Below are 19,235 nucleotides of genomic sequence, written 5' to 3'. Positions count from 1 at the left end.
ACAAGAAGGCGGTCCTGAACATACACGGAGCCAAAGTTATTTCTGACGGCGATCGCCTACAGCCTGAATTACAGCATTTGGCGACAGCAAAAGAAGGACGCCTTGTGAATCGGCTGAAGAAGCCAAGCCGGCGGCTTTCCTGCCATACTGTGGGGCAACGAGCGGCAATTTAGGACCTATACGGCACAGACATGAATTCAGACCAGTGATATGCGCCCCCCCCCCCCCCCCCCGCCCTCCCCCTGTCCAAGATACGAGATGCGTTGCGCCCAGTTAAAGACGACATAGCTCTTCGTGTACCCGCTGGCGGCAGTATCTATACGGAGCAGACAACTCGCACAGATGAAGAGCTTTGTACCGAGCACAAGAGGCATCTTAGCCAAAGAGAGCTCGACAAGTCAACCATAGCTGAGCATTGCCTCGAAAACGGACACAAAATACAGTTTGAGAGCACGAGAATATTGGCCCATGCGTCAACATACTGAGACTCTTTTGTAAAAGTGGCGGCTGAGATTAGAACGAGTAGCAACAATTTCGACAGAGAGCAGGGCTACACATTGAGATGGAGGTGGGGGCGGGCTTTAGATGTCGAATGGAGGCAACGCTTGTAACGAGGTGGGAGCGGCAGTTTCAAACGTGCGCTGGCCGCTCGCGCTACAAAGTCACTCTGTGCCCTGCAGGCCGGAGCTGCTATAATTGCAGACTCCACATTGAGCCGTAAAGATAATAGAAAGTTAAAGTAATGGCAGGATTTCACCGATGAACGTTTGAATTTTTGGACAGGAAAATATAAAAGTGCATTTGCAGAACAATTACGACAACCAATGTGCACACAACACCTTTGTATAACATGCATGGCAATGCATCACTACAAGGGAAATTTTTAAACAAATGGAATTTTATATACATCAGAAAGTACTCAAAGAAGCGCACTAAACGAGAATGTGATAAATTCGAATTCCGTAAAATTACGATGGACACGGGTAAACGAAATTCTGTACCGGAACTTATGATTAATTGTGTCTCACCAGACAACCAACATACCGACTCGAGTGCTCGCTGAAGTTCTGCTGTACACTGACGTGACAAAAAACATGGGATAATGATATGCAAGTATACAGATGTAGGTATAAAAGAGCAATGCAACGGCGGAGGTGTCAGATGTACTCAGGGGAGTCCTATGAAAAGATTTCCGAGGTTATTATGGCCGCACGACGGGAATTAACAGACTCTGAACGCGTAACGGTAGTTGGAGCTAGACACATGGGACATTCCGGAAATCGTTAGGGAATTCAATACTCCGAGATCCACAGTGTCAAGAGTGTGAAGACAGTACCGAATTTCAGGCATTACCTCTCCCAACTGACAACCTAGTGCCTGACGGCCTTCACTTAACGACCAAGTGCAGTGGCGTTTGCGAGGAGTTGTCAGTGCTAACAGGGCACATACAACACTGCGTGAAACAACCACAGAAGTCACTGTGGGACGTACGACGAATGTATCCGTTAGGACAGTGCGCTGAAATTCGGTGTTACTGGTCTATGGCAGCAGACGACCTTCGCGAGTGCCTTTGCTGATAGCACGACATCGCCCACAGCGCCTCTTCTGGGCTAGAAAACCGCGGTCTGGGCAGATGAGTCCCGATTTCAGTCGGTAAGAGCTGATGGTAGGGTTCGAGTGTGGCTGAGACCCCACGAAGCCATGGACCCAGGTTGTCACTAAGCATTGTGGTTCATAATGGTGCGAGCTGTGTTTACATGTAATTAACTCGGTCCTCTGATCCAGATGAACAGGTCGTTAACTCAGAATGGTTATGTTCAGCTACCTGGAAGCCATTTGCAGCCATTCGTGGACTCATGTTCCCAAACAGCGGTGGAATTTTTATGAAGGACCTTGAACCATGTCGTCAGACCACAACTGTTCGCTAATGGTTTGAAAAACATCTAGACAACTCGGTCGAATGATTTGGCCACTTCTCGAACATTTATGAGACATAATCGAGAGGTCAGTTCGTGCACAAAATCCTGAACTGGGAGCACTTTCGCCATTGTTGAGACCCTCTCATATCGAGCTGCTGCACTACGTCGGAGAAAAGAAAGTCCGACACGATTTTTGGAGATATCCGATGACTTTCGTCACCTCTGTGTAAATACCACAACGTCAAGTATCGCATTTAGAATCAGTAAATAGCCACACATTTATTGCACGAGATCTGAGTATGAAAAAGAAACTCTGACCTCAATTCTACTCAGATCTTACTCAATCATTACAGCATCTCACCCTCCAACCAATGTCAATTGTTGGCATCCAACTAGACCCTTCTCTGTGCATTCAATCGACGAGGGTGTGTTGAAAAATAATGCCTCCGAATTTTTAATGTGAAAGCACTTAAAGCTCTTTAAATGAAACAAAATTGTTAATTTTCTACATGTCTATTCTCCATGTGTACGTATTTGCAGCTCTCTAACACTATAGTTCAATCCTATTATCTTGGCTGCTCGCGCATGCCCGCCCAGACGCGGGAGATTGCTGCGTTGCCAGTGGCAAACGACGCACGCGCCGAGAGAAGCAGCGCCATGGTATAGTATAGTTCGCAAACTTAGGTTTAGGGGGGAGCGTGCAGTTTATGAAATAAAGCCACCACGGCCGCATTAACCCTTTCGCTGCTACAGAGACGTGTTCCCCGCATTCCGCGCTGTGCGCGATTTTGTAATCACTGCACTGCTCGCCTGTGCTGACACATGCTGCTCCTACTGCTTTGAGACACTTATCATTCGATTTCACAAAAACTATTTGGGACGAAATTCTGATTTTTACACATCTTCCTGACTGATACCTTCCCCCCATAAATGACTTAATTTTGTTTCGATGTTCAACGCAGTTATTGTGCAGCTTGCACGAAATTTTGAAGAGTTTGCAGAGGTAAAAGTCCATAGCGTATACTTTCCGTGTGTTCGATTTTAATTGCCACAATGTTAAGAATGAAATGTGGACAAGATACCTAAATTTCATATAAAATTTACTGTATAACAATATATCATTCAATTTTTAACCAGATAGGTGTCGTATGTAATATTGAGAAATATTGCGTCTTTCGCGACTGTAATAAAAGTTTTATTTATATCAGAGTCATTTCGCTTCTTTCTACAAAGTTCTGATCAAAACAAAGTTGGCGAAGTACACAAAACTGAATTGTGGACGTACTTAAACACAGAAACTAAAATACATTGTCAGTGAGGCGCAATGCGCAAACAATTTGTGTTTGTCACAACGGACAGCAAATACTTGCCAAAACATAGATCAGTTGACGAAAACATTGAATATGATGATGTTGCCAAAGCAGCGAAGCAAAGAATTGCGTCAGACAATCAAGTAGCTCGGCAACATACGAGCCGAAATTCTGCTCTAAATAATACTTTTAATACTGTCGCAAAACAATATATCTCAATATGAATAGTAAAACAGCGACTGCGGAAGAGAAGATATACAAACAAAACAGACAACATGAATATTGTATGTGTACCTTTTCATTGTTTTTAATTGCTGTGAAATTAAATATTGGAGGACAAAATTAGAAAAACCGAAAACTTAATATGATTGTAAAGAACAGACAAAGCGCTAGAAATTTCAAAAAATTATATTCAAACGAATAAAATTCATGAAGTAAGGCACTTCGATATTGTTTTTAAATAAAGAAAATTTTAAGCACCGAACTAGGTTTGAACTTAGAACCTTTCGCTCAGCAGCCAAACACCTTAACCACTACGTTAATGCAGATCCTTATTTCGTAGGATTTCTGGAGGACTCTAAAATATCACACAAAATACTGACAGAACCTGTTGGTGTCACTATGAATTACGTTTCGTTGAAGTACAATAGGAAATGAAGAATTACCGCTGTTCTTTATTGCGAAAAAGCGGTTCGTGAGAATGATACAAACACCTTTCCTTGCTATTGCCTGAATTAGGAGGCTTATTGCTTGTTTGGTTTAATTAATTAATAGTATATGAAGCAATTGATATAAATAATGCTTTTTTCAAACTATCTGTCTGCTATCAATATATTGCTTTTGTTCAACTACTTTATTTATGACTGAACGTTTCTAAAACTGAAGACACTCGTCCGTGCTCTGCACTGCAGTCGAGCTCTGGCGACGTCGTTCTCTGTTCATTGGCTGACTGTGTTTTGTGACGTCAGATGCGCAGAACGACCCTAAACTCGGCCACCATCGTAAATGATGCGCACTATAGAGGACTACGAATTGTTGCTTGCAACATGGCGGTGTGTATTGGTCAGTGCTTGTGAAGCAGCTGCTGTAGTGAGTTTCGAATTCGATGAGTTCGTCCGCACATGCGTTGGGAAGTTATTATGAAGACGTGAAGAACAAAATGTAGAATGTTTATAATGTTTGCTTCATGTAAAAGTTTAAAGAGTTTTCACACAAAATTGTTGCAGGGACCACTTTTCATAATGTCCTCGTAAACGTGCCCAGAGAACAATGTGGCGCGTTTACCTCACATTGGTCCCCTATAGCTGCCCCTCCAAAGTGCTTCCTCATGGACTCCTAGTCTCCTACTAAAGAGTTAAAGGCAGTCACCCTTACAGAGATGATTGATCCATAAAGAGGATATCTATGTAGATATCTGCAATTTAGAATACACCGAATAAATTCAGTTTTGAAAGTTGTGGTTGAGACAGGCATCTTTCATCATTCTCCTTTTACATTTTAGAGCACTTTTGGAATGTCTTTTTCAGGAAGACCAGCACAAGACCTCGATCCTTTAACGTTCTACAAACAAAGATTATTCAACCATGGAATCTGGCTTCAGGTTATTCCAACTTAACCCTCCCAAATCAGGAAATAAAGTAATGGAGCAATATGTCACTGTAAATGGTACAGAGTTGCAGATTTAACAAAAATTAATAATAATTATTATAGCTGGCTAAGATATTCATGTAACAAATATACGGATTTTTCTGATAGGCATGCTTAAGAAGCTATTTACATTTTGGCAGTACATTGATAGAAGATGTAATTTCAGGAGGGTGAGCTTTGAACACTTGTGTGGTGGCGTGATGGACTCCTTCCCACAACTTTCTTTAATTTGATGTAAACATAGGCTTCCGCGGCCATTGTCACAGTTAGTAAAAACACCCTGAAGAAGTCACTTGCAACAGTGACCGAGACGTCGGTAGTTTTACGTATTGACAATTCTGTCTCAAACCTAGAAAAATATTATTGACTGTGCTTTAGTTTATTTCATTTATCTGTCAGGTTCTTCGGTACTATGCGAACCAGATCTGCCAATTCATGGATCAAGTCGGTACATAGTTTACACTTTTGATTAGAAAATAGATAAACAAGTATATTAAAAAATTTAAAAAACCATGAAAGTTAATTGCGGAGCATAATAAATAACAGGTTACAGAGGAAAGTTCTCAACCACTGTTAGGAAGTGCATAGAATAGGAATATGACTAAGGAAACCTTGGATTTATCACCCCCTTTTATTTCAGTTTTGCTGGAAGCCTACTGAAAATGAAACATGCTGAACAGAGCACACCTTCCTGTATAATGCTTAAGGATGTGTTGTGAAAGTCTATATCGTTTTTCCCATTTAATGTTCACAAATAGATATTGCCATTTCTTCTGAATGAGTCAAAATCGTAAACCACAAACCCCATGACGAAGTATGAATGCACAGCGGTGTAAGATTTAGAATTGAGAGACATCTGAACAATGATTTTTACGATATATTGCCTATATTTTCCTAGCATGACGCGTTTCGGCAGCATGCTGCAATCATCAGGAGCATTTTAGTTACTTTTACATTGTAACTAAGTGAAGTGAGATTAGTTTCCTTTGCTGAGTGTACCAGTGAGCTTATGCGTCGAAAAAGACGCTTGTTCTGGTAGATAAATATTTCTTAGTGTGTACATTACGTGGTAAGTATGATTAGACATTTTGTTAGTGCATTTACTTACGTTTTTGTTGGTAATTTCATTGTCTGGTGCACAGAGCACGGTAACAAGTATAGCACAGCTTAACACTTTCGCAGTCATTTGTTTATATCAATCCAAAGATTCTTAAAAGCTGAGATAAAGTACTTTCTATTGCTAAAATAATAGTATGCAGTGAAGATGAACATTTATGTCTAGATGTATTTCTGTCATGGCAAATATCTTTTTTGTTCTTTACAGCACAACGTTCTGCTAATGGTAACCACATACAGTTTGGAATTTGTGTATTTTGTTTTCTATATCGGAATTACCTAAATCAATTTTTGAGCTGACTGGATATTTTCCTCCTGTTGCCGTTTATTACTAAGATCCTTAAGTTGTACACCTTGCTATTCAATTTTTCTGGTCTAGCGATCTTTGGAGGTCATCTTCAGTCCTCTGAATAATGAGAATATCACCTGCAAACAGAAGCACAGTCAACTATTTCTCATTCACCATAATTCCTTTTATTACTTTACATTTCCATAGAGAAGTATGAAGTCAGTGTAAATATTAAAAATGGCGGTTGATAGTCCACCCTTTTGTCTTACACGTTGTTTAACAAGTATTTATTGCAGCTGGTATGCACTTGTTTAAGTGTAACAATTAATTTGTAATATGTTACATAATTCCTGGTTATGCTGCCCTATAAAAAGGTATTATTACTACAAATTCTGTTAATCTATCAGGTCTGCTGTAACGGCTGGAGGCGGGACCCGGATTCGAAGAAGTTACGCTGCATCAAGATCATCAGTAATGACCCTGCACTGGATATTTATACTGACCTGGGCAGTGCTGAAGATTCCAGACCAGTTGGCAGGTTTGAGAATGCATTGAAGAAAGAAGCTGGTGTCCAGAAGAACGTGAGACGCCCTCGTGGATCACCATCCTCGCCTGAGAACACTTCTCCTGGGAGTCCTCTTGTAAATATTGGCCATAGTGAAGCAAATGTACCTTCGAATGGGAGTGTTAAGGTGTCAGGCACAGCTGATGATCACTCTGTACAGGATCGACAACAGGCCCCGCAAAATGCCTCTCCGGACGTGGCAGCCAAAGGAAATGGGAAGACTGGAACTGGGGCACTCAAGAGCAATCAGACCAACTCTCCAGCGATTCCGGCTGTAGCTAGCGGTGGTACCGGCCACACGTTGACAAATGGGAAACAGCCAGTAGAGCCTCTGGGAAGTAGTGCCAATAACACTCAATCCGAGCCAAATGCTGCGAGCAGTGCTCAGCTACCTGTCACTGCCACCAGGGATGCCCCACATTCCAGTACAGAGAAACAATCTCCACCCTCCGGAAGCCATACAGAAGTGACTGGTACTAACCAGGAATCCTCGAAGAATGGGCCATCGTCTGCACATGAACAGTCGAACACCATTTCTAGCCAGATTGAAGAGCCACATGGCGTTCCACCAGTGGTTGTTCACACTGAACCCAAAAACGACGGTAGCAGTCCCAGGTAAGATGAAATGTACTGTACAAACAGTGTATGTTCTTGTACTGTGTGTTTACTGTAAGTTGGCCGATCGGCTCCCATTAGTCCGATTACCTGATAGTTGCCAGCCGTCACTTGTTGCTACAGTGTTGCCACATCCGTTGCCGGCTATCGCTTTTCTTCTTCTTCTTGCGTTACGGCCTCTGTAGGACCACGGGTAGCCCCTTTCTGGACTGCATTTTCCTCTTCTTCTCCCAGAACCTCTTCATTGTTTCTCTTCTCCTCTCCCGCTCTTCTTCCGAGATCTCCAGTTTCCGTTTCTCCTGGCGGCTCCACTGGTGACATTCTAATATTTTCCTGTATTCTTCTCTGTCATTGATCTCCGGCATATTTGTCGGTGTATATTTGTTCCTCCAGTTTTCCTTTCCTTCGACCTTGATCCCCAATTACAACCAGTCCTCCAGAAGTTCAACAATCCACTTGGTTCCTGTCTTTCCCCTTATCATCCCTGTTGTTTCCCACACTCTCTTCGTCATTCTGTCCATACTCATCCTAACTTCATGCCCAGCAAACCTTGCCCTTTTGAGTCTGATTTCCCCGGATATTGTTGTCATGTTCCGGTACAATTCTTCCCTAGGTCTTCGCATCCACCTCTCTCCACCTCTTTTGGGACCTAGTATTTTTCCCAGTATTTTCCTCTCTTCTTTCTGTAGTTTGTCTGCCCCATTTTTTCCCAATGTCATCGTCTCAGCAGCATGTAATACTGCATTCCTCACTGTTACCGTGTAGTGGCTTATCTTTGCCTCTGTGGATGTATTCTTTTTATTGTATACCTCTCTCGTCCTACAGAAGGCTGACCTCATCTTCTTTATCCTCTCTGTTATTCCCTCCTTGATCCTGTTTCTTCCTCTTATAAATTCTCCCAGGTATTTAAATTCGTCCACCATTTGCACAGTGCCTTCCGGTGTTTCCCAGTCTGCAGTGGTGTTTAATGTCTTTGTCTTGTTATAGGTGATCCTCAGACCCACCTTTCTGGCTACCTTACTTAAGTTGTCGAGTTGTGTCTTTGCGTCTTCTTCCGTCTCACTTACTATTGCTATGTCATCTGCAAAGACTAGGCAGTCCACTTGAGCCCTGTTGTCCTTTTTGTCCCCCACATGGGTCTTTGGTATTCCCGTCCAGTGATCAGGCAGTGGAGATTAATAAACGAGGAAATGGGAACACCAAAGACCCATGTGGGGGACAAAAAGGACAACAGGGCTCAAGTGGACTGCCTAGCCTTTGCAGATGACATAGCAATAGTAAGTGAGACGGAAGAAGACGCAAAGACACAACTCGACAACTTAAGTAAGGTAGCCAGAAAGGTGGGACTGAGGATCACCTATAACAAGATAAAGACATCAAACACCACTGCAGACTAGGTAAGACCGGAAGGCACGGCTATCGCATTCAGAAAGTAAGGTAGGTCACTTTATATTTTCGTGAAAAAATATTTATTTATTCATCAATATTCATGTTGTCCCCTTCAAAGTAATCCTCCTCAGATATAATACACTTGTGCCAACGTTTCTTCTAATTTGGAAATCTGTGGTAAGTTCCTATGGGACCAAACTGCTAAGGTCGTCGGTCCCTAGGCTTTCACACTACTTAATATAACTGAAATTAACTTAGGCTGAGGACAACACACACACACCCATGCTTGAGGGAAGATTCGAACCTCCGACAGGGGTAGCCGCGCGTTTCTTCTCATCCTCGGAGCACTTCACATAAGCACTTTTTGGTACTGCCTTGACTACTTCCAGGGATGTAGTTTTTATTTCCTCAATCGCTGAAAATATTCGTCATTTCATAGATCGCTTCAGTTTAGGGAACAGGAAAAAATCGTAGAGGCCTAAATCCGGAGAATATGGTGGCAGAGGCATGATTGTCGTGTTGTTTTTGGCCAAAAAAATCTCTCACAAGCAACGATGAACGAGCAGGTCCGTTGTCGTGATACAAAAGCCATGAATTGTTTTTCCACAATTCCGGGCGATTTTTCCGTATTGCTTCTCGCAAGCGGCGCATAATGCCAAGGTAATACTCCTTATTGGCCGTACGACCTTGAGGAAAAAAATTTATGATGCACTACGCCTTGGCAATTGGAGGAAAAAAAGAAAAGGTGAACAAAACTTTGACATTTGATCGAACTTGTCGTGTTTTTTCGGCCTTGGGTCTCCGGGATGCTTCCATTGCGACGACTGGACTTTGGTTTCGACGTCATAACCGGAAACCCATGACCCTTTTGAGCAAATCGTGCTCATCATTGACGTCATTCAAGAGCTCCTGAGCTATGCTCATGCGACGGTTCTGCTGATCAAAACAAACAAGTTTTGGAACAAACTTCGCTGACACAGTCGTCTCACGCCCAAAACACCCGAAAAAAGTTGCATGACACGAACCAATCGGTATGCAGCAACTTGTCTTACGGTAATTCGACGATTTTCCAAAACAATTTTCTTCACAGCTTCGACGTTATCATCTGTTGTTGATGTGGGTGTCCAGAGAATCTTGTCGGCCATCTTGGAAGAGCTTGTACGACTTGTGAACATCTTTTTGCTTATAGCAGGTTCACCATATGCCACTCTCAACATTTCAAGTGTTTTAGAGCACGTGATTCCATTTTTCACACAAAATTTGACGCAAATTATTTGCTCCATTTTTTTTATAATAACGAAAATCGCCGAGCTTACTAAAAGACGTCTAACCTTTCTATCTGTCTAAAACAAACGAAATATGTTGTGAGCTTGAAACTGTGATCATATGTTCGGGACATGTTACCAATATAACAAAAAAGGTCTATAATCGAATGTACGTTGCCCGCGCAATTTGGAAAGTCACCTTACTTTTTGAACAGCCCTCGTACGTGACACACAAACACGGCCGGTCACGTGATAAATGCCGTTAATGTGTAGCGCGGAGCGATGTTGGAATCGGCCGCCGCGAGGTATGACGGAAATGGGAGATGCTGTACCGGCAAATGATTTTAAGTGACAAATAGCTGAACTGCAGCAGACGACGCTTTTTGTAGCTCTGAATTTAAACTCGAATCCTAACCTAACCTAACCACAACCTCGTGACGTGCAATGTATCCAAGAAAACGGCGATCGACAGTCTGTGACAGAACTAAAATCACCATCGTTTCGTTCACAGTTTTAAGGCTAACCTCTGCGAGCAATCGCAAGATAGAACATTTTACAACATGTTTGTTTGCATCTTCCACAGAAAAATTTCAATTTTTTGCGCTACCCGTGAATAGTAATTTTCGCTGTCATTAGTTACCTGGAACTAGGTTCACACTTGCTACACGGGTTGCCCCGTTAGCAACCGATGAGCAGTACTTGTTGGCACTTCCTTGTAGGTTGTAGGCGGCAGAAGCAGATTCCAAACGAAAACAGGATGATAGAAAAAAATAAGAACAATAATCAAACACGTCAGGAGAGTGTAAACTTTGACGCAGCAAAGAATCAGAAATACTAAAAAGCTAGATTTAAACGAATTAATTGAATAAAAATGATAATCGGACGCTTTTGATCAGATTTGGAAAAACAAACAGACGAGATCGAACTTTCTCCCTTTGCACGTCAGGTTTATACGCTCCACTGCACCTTTCAGTGTACTCCGAAAGGCCCTCGTGTTTATGACTGGTGTCTTAGAAAAAACTTTGTTTTCTGCCTTACGGCAGGTCTTGCCATGGGGGAAGCCTCGTGAGAGAGGTCCACCGCATGAGCGTCTAGGAAATTGATTCCAGTGGTGGTTTCCCGTTGCCTTCCGCTGATGGTTATGAAGTGATAATGAGGACAACACACCGCCCAGTCCCCAAACGGAGAAAATCTCTGACCCAGCCGGAAATCGAACCCGGGTCCATTGGCGTAACAGTTCGCCGCGCTGACCACTCAGCTATCGGGGCGGACGGTGTCTTAGTCGAGGTGATTAATTGACAGCCTTCAAAAATTCGGCTACACGCAGTGTCGTTCGAAGCTTATCTACTGCATGTCTATCACTCTGATTATACACTGAAGAGCCAAAGAAAGTGGTGCACCTGCCTAATATCGCGTAGGCCCCCGCGAGCACGCGGAAGTGCCACAACACGACGTGACAAGGACTCGACTAATGTCTGAAGTAGTGTTCAAGGGAATTGACACCATGAGTCCTGCAAGGCTGTCTGTAAATCCGCAAGAGGACGAGGAAGTGGATATCTCCTCTGACAGCACGTTGCAAGGCAACCCAGATATGGTCAATAAGGTTCATGTCTGGAGAGTTTGGTGGCCAGCGGAAGTGTTTAAACTCAGAAGAATGTTCCTGGAGTCACTCTGTAGCTATTATGGAATTATGGACGTGGGGGGGGGGGGGGGGTGTCACATTGCCATGTTGGAATTGCTCAGGTCCGTTGGAATGCCCAAATGACATGAATTGATGCAGGTGTGTCACCTGTCAGAGTCGTATCTAGACGTATCAGGTGTCCCATATCACTCCAACTGCACACGCCCACACACCATTACCGAGCCTTCACCAGCTTGAACAGTCCCCTGCTAACATGCAGGGTCTGTGGATTCATGAGGTTGTCTCCACACCAGTACACGTCCATCCGCGCGATACAGTTTGAAACGAGACTCGTCCAACCAGGCAACACGTTTTCAGTCATCAACAGTCCAATGCCGGTGCCGACGTGTCCAGGCGAGGCGTATAGCTTTATATCGCGCAGGCATCAAGGGTACACGAGTGGGCATTCGACTCCAAAAGTCCATATCGATGATGTTTCATTGATTGGTTCGCATGCTGACACTTGTTGATGGCGAGCGCTGAAATCTGCGGCAACTTGCGGAAGGGCTGCACTTGTGTCACGTTGAACGATTCTCGTCAGTCGTTATTGGTCCCGTTCTTGCAACATCTTTTTCTGGCCGCAGCAGTGTCGGAGGTTTAATGTTTCACCGGATTCCTGATATTCACGGTACACTCGTGAAGTGGCCGCACGGGAAAGTCCGCACTTCATCGCTACCTCGGAGATGGTGTGTCCCGTCGGTCGTGCGCCTATTATAACACCACTTTCAAACTCACTTAAATCTTGATAACATGCCATTGTAACAACTGCGCCAGACACTTGTTGTCTTATATAGACGTTATCGACCGCAGTGCAATATTCTCCCTGTTTACATATATCTGTATTGGATATACATGTCTGTACCAGTTTCTTTGGCGCTTCGTTGTGTGAGAACTACATCAACGATGCTGAATAAAAATCCAGTAGTGTTTGGTTATTGCTCTGCATGAAACTTGTCGATGTCGTTAGCATCGTGTGTGTGTATGTGTGTGTGTGTGTGTGTGTGTGTGTGTGGTTATCATGAGTGATGAAATACGAAGTAAAAGGGCCAGACCCAAGAATCGGAATCCAAACACATGAAGAAAAAAGCGTGACTTTGAACTGGAAGTGAACTAATTATTGTGGCAATTTGGCAATGCCGAACGGTTCAGGCAAGATGTAGAGCACTCTGAATGGAGGACACATGAAGTGTCAACTTTCAAGTAATTTTAATCGGGCTATAGATTTGAATAGGCTAAACTCGGAATGCTTCGGTTGGTAGACATTTTCTTTTTAGATACTGTACCGTGTGAGGTAGCTATTGGGACTGTTTTCTTTCCTTGTACGTAATTTTTGCAGTTTGGATATTTATTAAACATGTCAGTGCATACACTGTGCTGACAAAAGTCATGGGATATCTCCTGATATCATATCGGACCTCGTTTTGCCCGGCATAATGCAGCAACTTTTGAAAACGTTCCGTGAAAACTGTCCTGAGCAGCTAGCTCGGCAGCCCACACGCAACAGAAATATCTTAAGAGCTGCCACGCTATTTTACTCAGGCTCACAACGTGCTGCAACTTGAAGTTGCAATTGTTTGGGATTGTTTCAGGAAATGTGCAGAATTGTTGAGGCGTGTGTGTGAAAACTCATTAATGCCAAAGAAAACTTCAAGGTACTGAGTATGTAAGCCTTCACTTTTGATAATAGTAGGCGAAACATAAACAAAATTGATTTCAGACACAGTTACAGAAAACTAGCTTACCGCCTGCTGCTTCGCTCGCATAGTCTGGTCTCCACGGATTTCGTTTTGTTTTTCTTCAGTCAGATTTGAATGTTGATTATAAGTAAATCTACACATTCTGCAAACAGCATATCTAGTCTACGCAACCTAAGTTGCAGACAAGGTACTAAAATTAAATAAAACAATTCTTCACATAAGATTTGCACAACTTTTAAAAAATTTAATTGAATTTATATTTTCCTACACACATTGGTCATGTTCAGATCGACAATCTAAAAACAGTGTACCTCGTCTACACGAGCGAAGCTGCAGGCAGAAAGTTGGAATTTATTGAAACGCTTCTTTGTATACATTATAGGTGGCTGCACTGTTCATATTCATCAAATAGTTTTATAAAACTTTTCATCACTTATTTCACCCGTTATGGTTGAATTCCTCGAAGCACTGAAACAAATTTATTTACTTATTTTATTTCTCACCCAGAAGTTAAGTATCAGATACACAGACATTACTTTAAAAATGATTTAGTAGTTCTTTGTAATGGTTTAATAAAACAAAAAACAGAAAAAAGCTTTCACCCACTACTTCACCCCCTGACACATCGAATTACGAAGAATTCTGAAACTAGTTTTTGTTTCTGACCAAGAGACCAGATACCAATTTGCGTAGTTCTAGTTTCAAAACTGCCTTTATAGCGACATTTAAAAAAAAAAACCTTTCCTCTGTTTCACCCTCCTTGTGGTGAAATTTCGAAAATTGCCTTCTTAAACGATGCCTACCGTGTAAGACCAGTCCCCACTCCAAATTTCAAGTTTCTATCCTTAGTGGTTTGGACTGGGCAAAGATGTGTCAGTGAATCAATCTGGCCCTATTCCACCCTATTAGGGGTCGGATTTCCGAAAACAGTTATATACGTATTTGTTAATTTCTAACTGAGAAGCCAAATACCAAATATCCAAAACCGGTAAAATGTGTATTTTTTAATTTCTACAAACATATTTTCATAGATTTATCTTTAAAAATGATTGCATCATGAAATATTAACATAAAAATTTTCAGCCCCAATTTCACCCGCATAGTTGTTCAATTTCCAAACATTAAAATAAGTATTTTTTTATTTCCAAACAAGAAGGCAAATTCAGATTTTCGTAAATTTAGCTTTTAAAATGAAATATTTCATAGAACATCCCCAAAAGGGATGTTTTACAAAAGCAATGAAACCCCTTTTTTTATTTCTAAACCAAATACCAATTTTCATAGACCTACCGTTAAAAATACTTTTAGTAGTTCTTTAATAATGATTTATTTTCAAATAAAACTTTCACCCACATTTCACCTCCATATGGGTTAAATTCCCCATAATGCCGAAACATGCATGCCTTTATTTTTTACTGAGAAGCAAATACCAATTTTGTAGTTCTAGTTTCCAATATTGCCTTTATAGCGTCATTTGTGAAAAAAAAGTTCCATCATCTACCTCATCCTTTTAGGCGTGGAATTTCGAAAGTCCCTTCATAAACGATGCCTGCAGTATAAGACTAACATCTCTAAATCTCGAGTTTCTATCCTTAACAGTTTGGGCTGGGCATTGATGAGTCAGCGAATCGCTCAGGACATTTCCTTTTGTATGTAGACTAGTGAGTGACTTGTAAAACGCAATACAGAGTTGTATTTACAGGAATATACTTTTGTACCATGTTTCACTGTCCACAGCGCTATTGGCCACTCTAAGGTGGACTCACAGCCACCTGCCATGAAGGAACATAGTGACCAGCATGGGGACACCACCCAAACGAGAGGCCCAGCAGGACCAGTGAGAAGTTCTGTCGCCACAGCGTCCACTGCTGCCAGCGACGTGACCACCAGCATGGCTTCACAACCACCAGTTCCCATCACAGACCTAACAATGGCCACCAGTACCTCCAAAGTACAGCCCCAGGGGGGGCAGACTGTCACCAGTCTGAGTCCATCGATCAATCACAGTGCTGACTCAGTAACGACTGCCTCATCAGTGTCCACTACCCTCAGCGAAAGCAGAGGGTCTGCAAGCCCATCAGGGCAAAGCAATAACCATCCAACTGCCAGTGGTTCTGTAGTCCATGCACCTATGCATATTGACCAAGACATCAGTTCCACGAACCAAAGTGCACAAGATACAGGAGGACCCCTGACACTCACAAGCGAAGATCTGGCCCATGGACGTCATGAGGACACCATACCATCGCCAGGCACCTTTCAGTCCACCTCTGCACCACCCACTCCCATCACCACCATCCATTCCAGTGCATCCGCCACCACCGCAACCAGCACTAGTGTATCAGTATCTGCAGCAGTCAGCACCACCACAACTGGTGCTGCTGCATCACAGCCACAAGGCTCCAATGGCACACACGTAGTTGAAAAGGGAACAATTGACAACATCGTCCATGGGGGACCTTCAGCTCCACTTGAAAACGCTACAACTGCATCGAAGCAGGCCGTCACCCATGTGGGCACCACTCCTGCAAGTGTTGCCACCAGAACCAGTGTTCCAGTTGTACAGCACCCAAACGTGCAGACAGGTGAGTGTTCCAATTTGTCCATTTCTTCCATGATTAAGATTCTGCTTTTCCCGTAGCTTTAATTCCAGTTTAATTCCAGAAATAGGGAGGGATCATTGTAGGTAGCCATATTTTCTATTACAGTCTTGTGCCGTGTTGGGATGAAGTCTTACAGTCTTTGGGTTACGATGTGTGCCAAAAGCTGCCTTGGTCATCGTGTGGGACATTGTGAAACCTCTATTTACAAATGTATCATGTTCTGCCCAGCAAGCCATGGAAAGAGTCCTCTTGGGCACAATTTGAAGGGTCAGAAAAACAAACAAATGTGTTGGAGAAGAGACAGGACTAGTGCCATTTGCAAAATTGAAACAGTTCGATCGGGCGAACTGAAATAATCGGAGATGGGCAAGGGGGATTGTGCATTTGATTTCTCATGATAAGAAAATACCTAGATGACGACCTAACGGAAGATGGGCTGGAGCCATAAAGGAATAGAGGAACAAACAGGACCTTCATGTCACTGACGATCGTTATGTGTGGATAAATTTGAAAGAGGCCTCTATCCAATAGTGAATGATGAATGTCCGATGATGACGATGATCAAGACCATCTTCTGTGTACAGCATGTCCAAATTGGCCAGTCTCTCTCTCTCTCTCTCTCTCTCTCTCTCTCTCTCTCAGCGTTTCCTAGACTCATTATTTAAGATGTGATCATGTCTAGTGACAGCATTCCTCCAGCTAAATGTCTGTGATTAGCCAGTAAACCAGACGGTAGGGTGCGATTATGGGAATGCTGTTGGAACTATTGAGATAGTCATTTTAAGTTCTTTGCACTGTGGCCCATCTCAGAATTCTCACGTTTTACAGGGTGTTTCAGAAAATAGTTTTACAAGCTTCGGGGATAGTTATTTATACCAAAACAAGAAAAAACGTCCTTAGGGCTCTAAAATGCACAATTAAGAGCTATGCGCTCTTGTTCATCTTCAGTACTGTGAAACACATGTCTTCTACTGCAAGCTCATTGATTTCCATATTTTGGGAGAAGATAATGTAACCCACAACAAGAAGAAAGTCTGTAACTGCCTTGCTGCATATCGTCGTCCGATAGGAATCGTCAGCCCTTCAAGGTATTTTTCAAGGTATCGAAGGCTTGATAATTACATGGGGAGTGACCAAGACTATAGGGCAGGGCTCGAGTTTCTCCCACTTGTCCGTAGTGGATCGACCTGCGTTTTGTGTAGAACTCGATCAACACGGAACTAATCGCACCATTCCACAACGGTGCTTTTCTACAGATATACAGCCTTACACACATTGTTCCTTCTCCGATGTGGGTGTCCCACTATTGTTTGTTCTTCGGCAGCCAACAAAGTGGAACGTAATACGCAACTCTCGTTGCACCGTAACGAGATTCAGTCCTTGCAGACTGTAAAACACAAAAAGCTTTCTGTTTACTAGACGCATCTTTGCTACTAGCGCGTCTTTGCTACTAGCGCGTTTTACAGGACGAAAATGGAAACAGTGAATGTACATGTGCACAGGTATCAGGGTTGCCACAAGTTCCGGAAATATCAGGGAATGTCAAATATTTCAGGGAAATTCGAAAAAAAACACTGGAAAAATCTCGTTTTTGTCTCAGTAGCATGAAACTTTGTTTACTGAGATGTGATGCTTCGTCGCTGGCTGGGCGCAGCTGAGTTGGTGCGCCGCTTCCCTACTCACTGCTTCTCCCCTTGCCACCCTTCCCCCACACTTTGCAGTCAGCGCTGCCACCATTACTTCCTGCTAGCCTAGGAGCTGCCCATCTGAGGCAGGGAGGCGTGAGGAGTGGTTTGTTTGGCTCTGATTCTCAGAGACTGTTGACGCAGCGGCCGGAAACAACGCTCATGTGTGCATGAGTTGTGTCTGAGTGATTGTGCGAATGTGTGTCCGCTATCGTTTTCTGACAAAGGCTATGGCCAAAAATTTTGTTACGAGAGTGTGATTGTCTTTTCAATGTGCCTGTCTGTGGCTCAGCGATCATCTTTATGGTGAGTCGCTACCTGTCCTCAGTAGTGTTGACTCTCAGAGTATCTGTGCAAGTTATCTGTTGCGTGCGTAATCACCGAGGTATCATTTCGTCAGCATGGTGTCTGCGCCACATGAGTGGTATTCATGGCGGGCCAAAACCACAGTCAATTTCTATGGGTATCTTTAACGGATCAGCCCTACCGATCTGAAGCCCATAGTTTCCCACTAATGTGCGGGCCCTGTCTTGTCGGATCTGGTCTCCCCGATGTGCCCGCAGGCTGGGTCTGTCTGTATGTGGCGCAATGCAGCGAATTTTCATGTTTTATCCATAGATCCAGGACTGTCGTGCTTCTCGGCAGGTCAGAGGCTAGGGGCGATGGATTTCAGGAATGGAGACTGTCTCACCGCAGGTACAGTGTACAGTGCGGCATTTTATAGACATTTCATTTATTCTAGTACATTTTGGAACTTCTAAAGTAGTTTATATATTAGAAAGTATGGACGATAAAAAGAACTGTCGCAGTCACCGGCAGTTTGTACGCTATATGCTCATGTATTTCTTGAAAGAAAAATGACAGAATACCTCTAGAATAACAGACATAGCACAGTGGGTAATAATCGACTTAGTAGAAACGACATTTTATTGGCGGTCACCTATAGTATTGGTTTACACAACTCTTACCCACTTGGTGACAAAATTGAGTTGTTTGTGTACCAATCAATGGTATGAGTTCTCCAGTGTCACAGTGAGTGCAGAACCAAGAATACTTACTCTGGAGCAGAGGGCCACATATCAAGTTTCGAATCTCAGTTAGGGCCATTTGGTATGGGAGATCGCCAGACGGAGATTCTCCCTCTTCTCAGAGACACAACTGACATATCTACTGACTTTGCACAGAGTGGTTACTGATGAAGAATGCATTGTGTTGTCAAGAACATCGCAACACCATTGGCTTCACTTTATGTGTTTAGCCGCGGTCGTGAGTGTGGTGTCACCGCCAGACACCACACTTGCTAGGTGGTAGCCTTTATATCGGCCGCGGTCCGTTAGTATACGTCGGACCCCCGTGTCGCCACTGTCAGTGATTGCAGACCGAGCGCCGCCACACGGCAGGTCTAGAGAGACTTCCTAGCATTCGCCCCAGTTGTACAGCCGACTTTGCTAGCG

General features: G+C 43.2%; 1 protein-coding gene across 1 annotated transcript in view; it reads left to right on the top strand.

Annotated features, from left to right (window-relative positions):
• The window catches only part of LOC126428077 (uncharacterized), a 293,361-nt gene that overhangs the window by 223,642 nt on the left and 50,484 nt on the right, over positions 1-19,235 (top strand). Inside the window, exons 4-5 of the mRNA XM_050089966.1 lie at positions 6,689-7,461; positions 15,231-16,078. Of these exons, the coding sequence (XP_049945923.1) occupies positions 6,689-7,461; positions 15,231-16,078 (1,621 nt within the window). The remainder of the gene's footprint in view (positions 1-6,688; positions 7,462-15,230; positions 16,079-19,235) is intronic.

This window comes from Schistocerca serialis, chromosome 12 (genome assembly GCF_023864345.2).
Source record: "Schistocerca serialis cubense isolate TAMUIC-IGC-003099 chromosome 12, iqSchSeri2.2, whole genome shotgun sequence".
In the NCBI taxonomy this organism is placed as follows: Eukaryota; Metazoa; Arthropoda; class Insecta; order Orthoptera; family Acrididae; genus Schistocerca; species Schistocerca serialis.
This window is presented reverse-complemented; position numbering and strand designations above follow the sequence as displayed.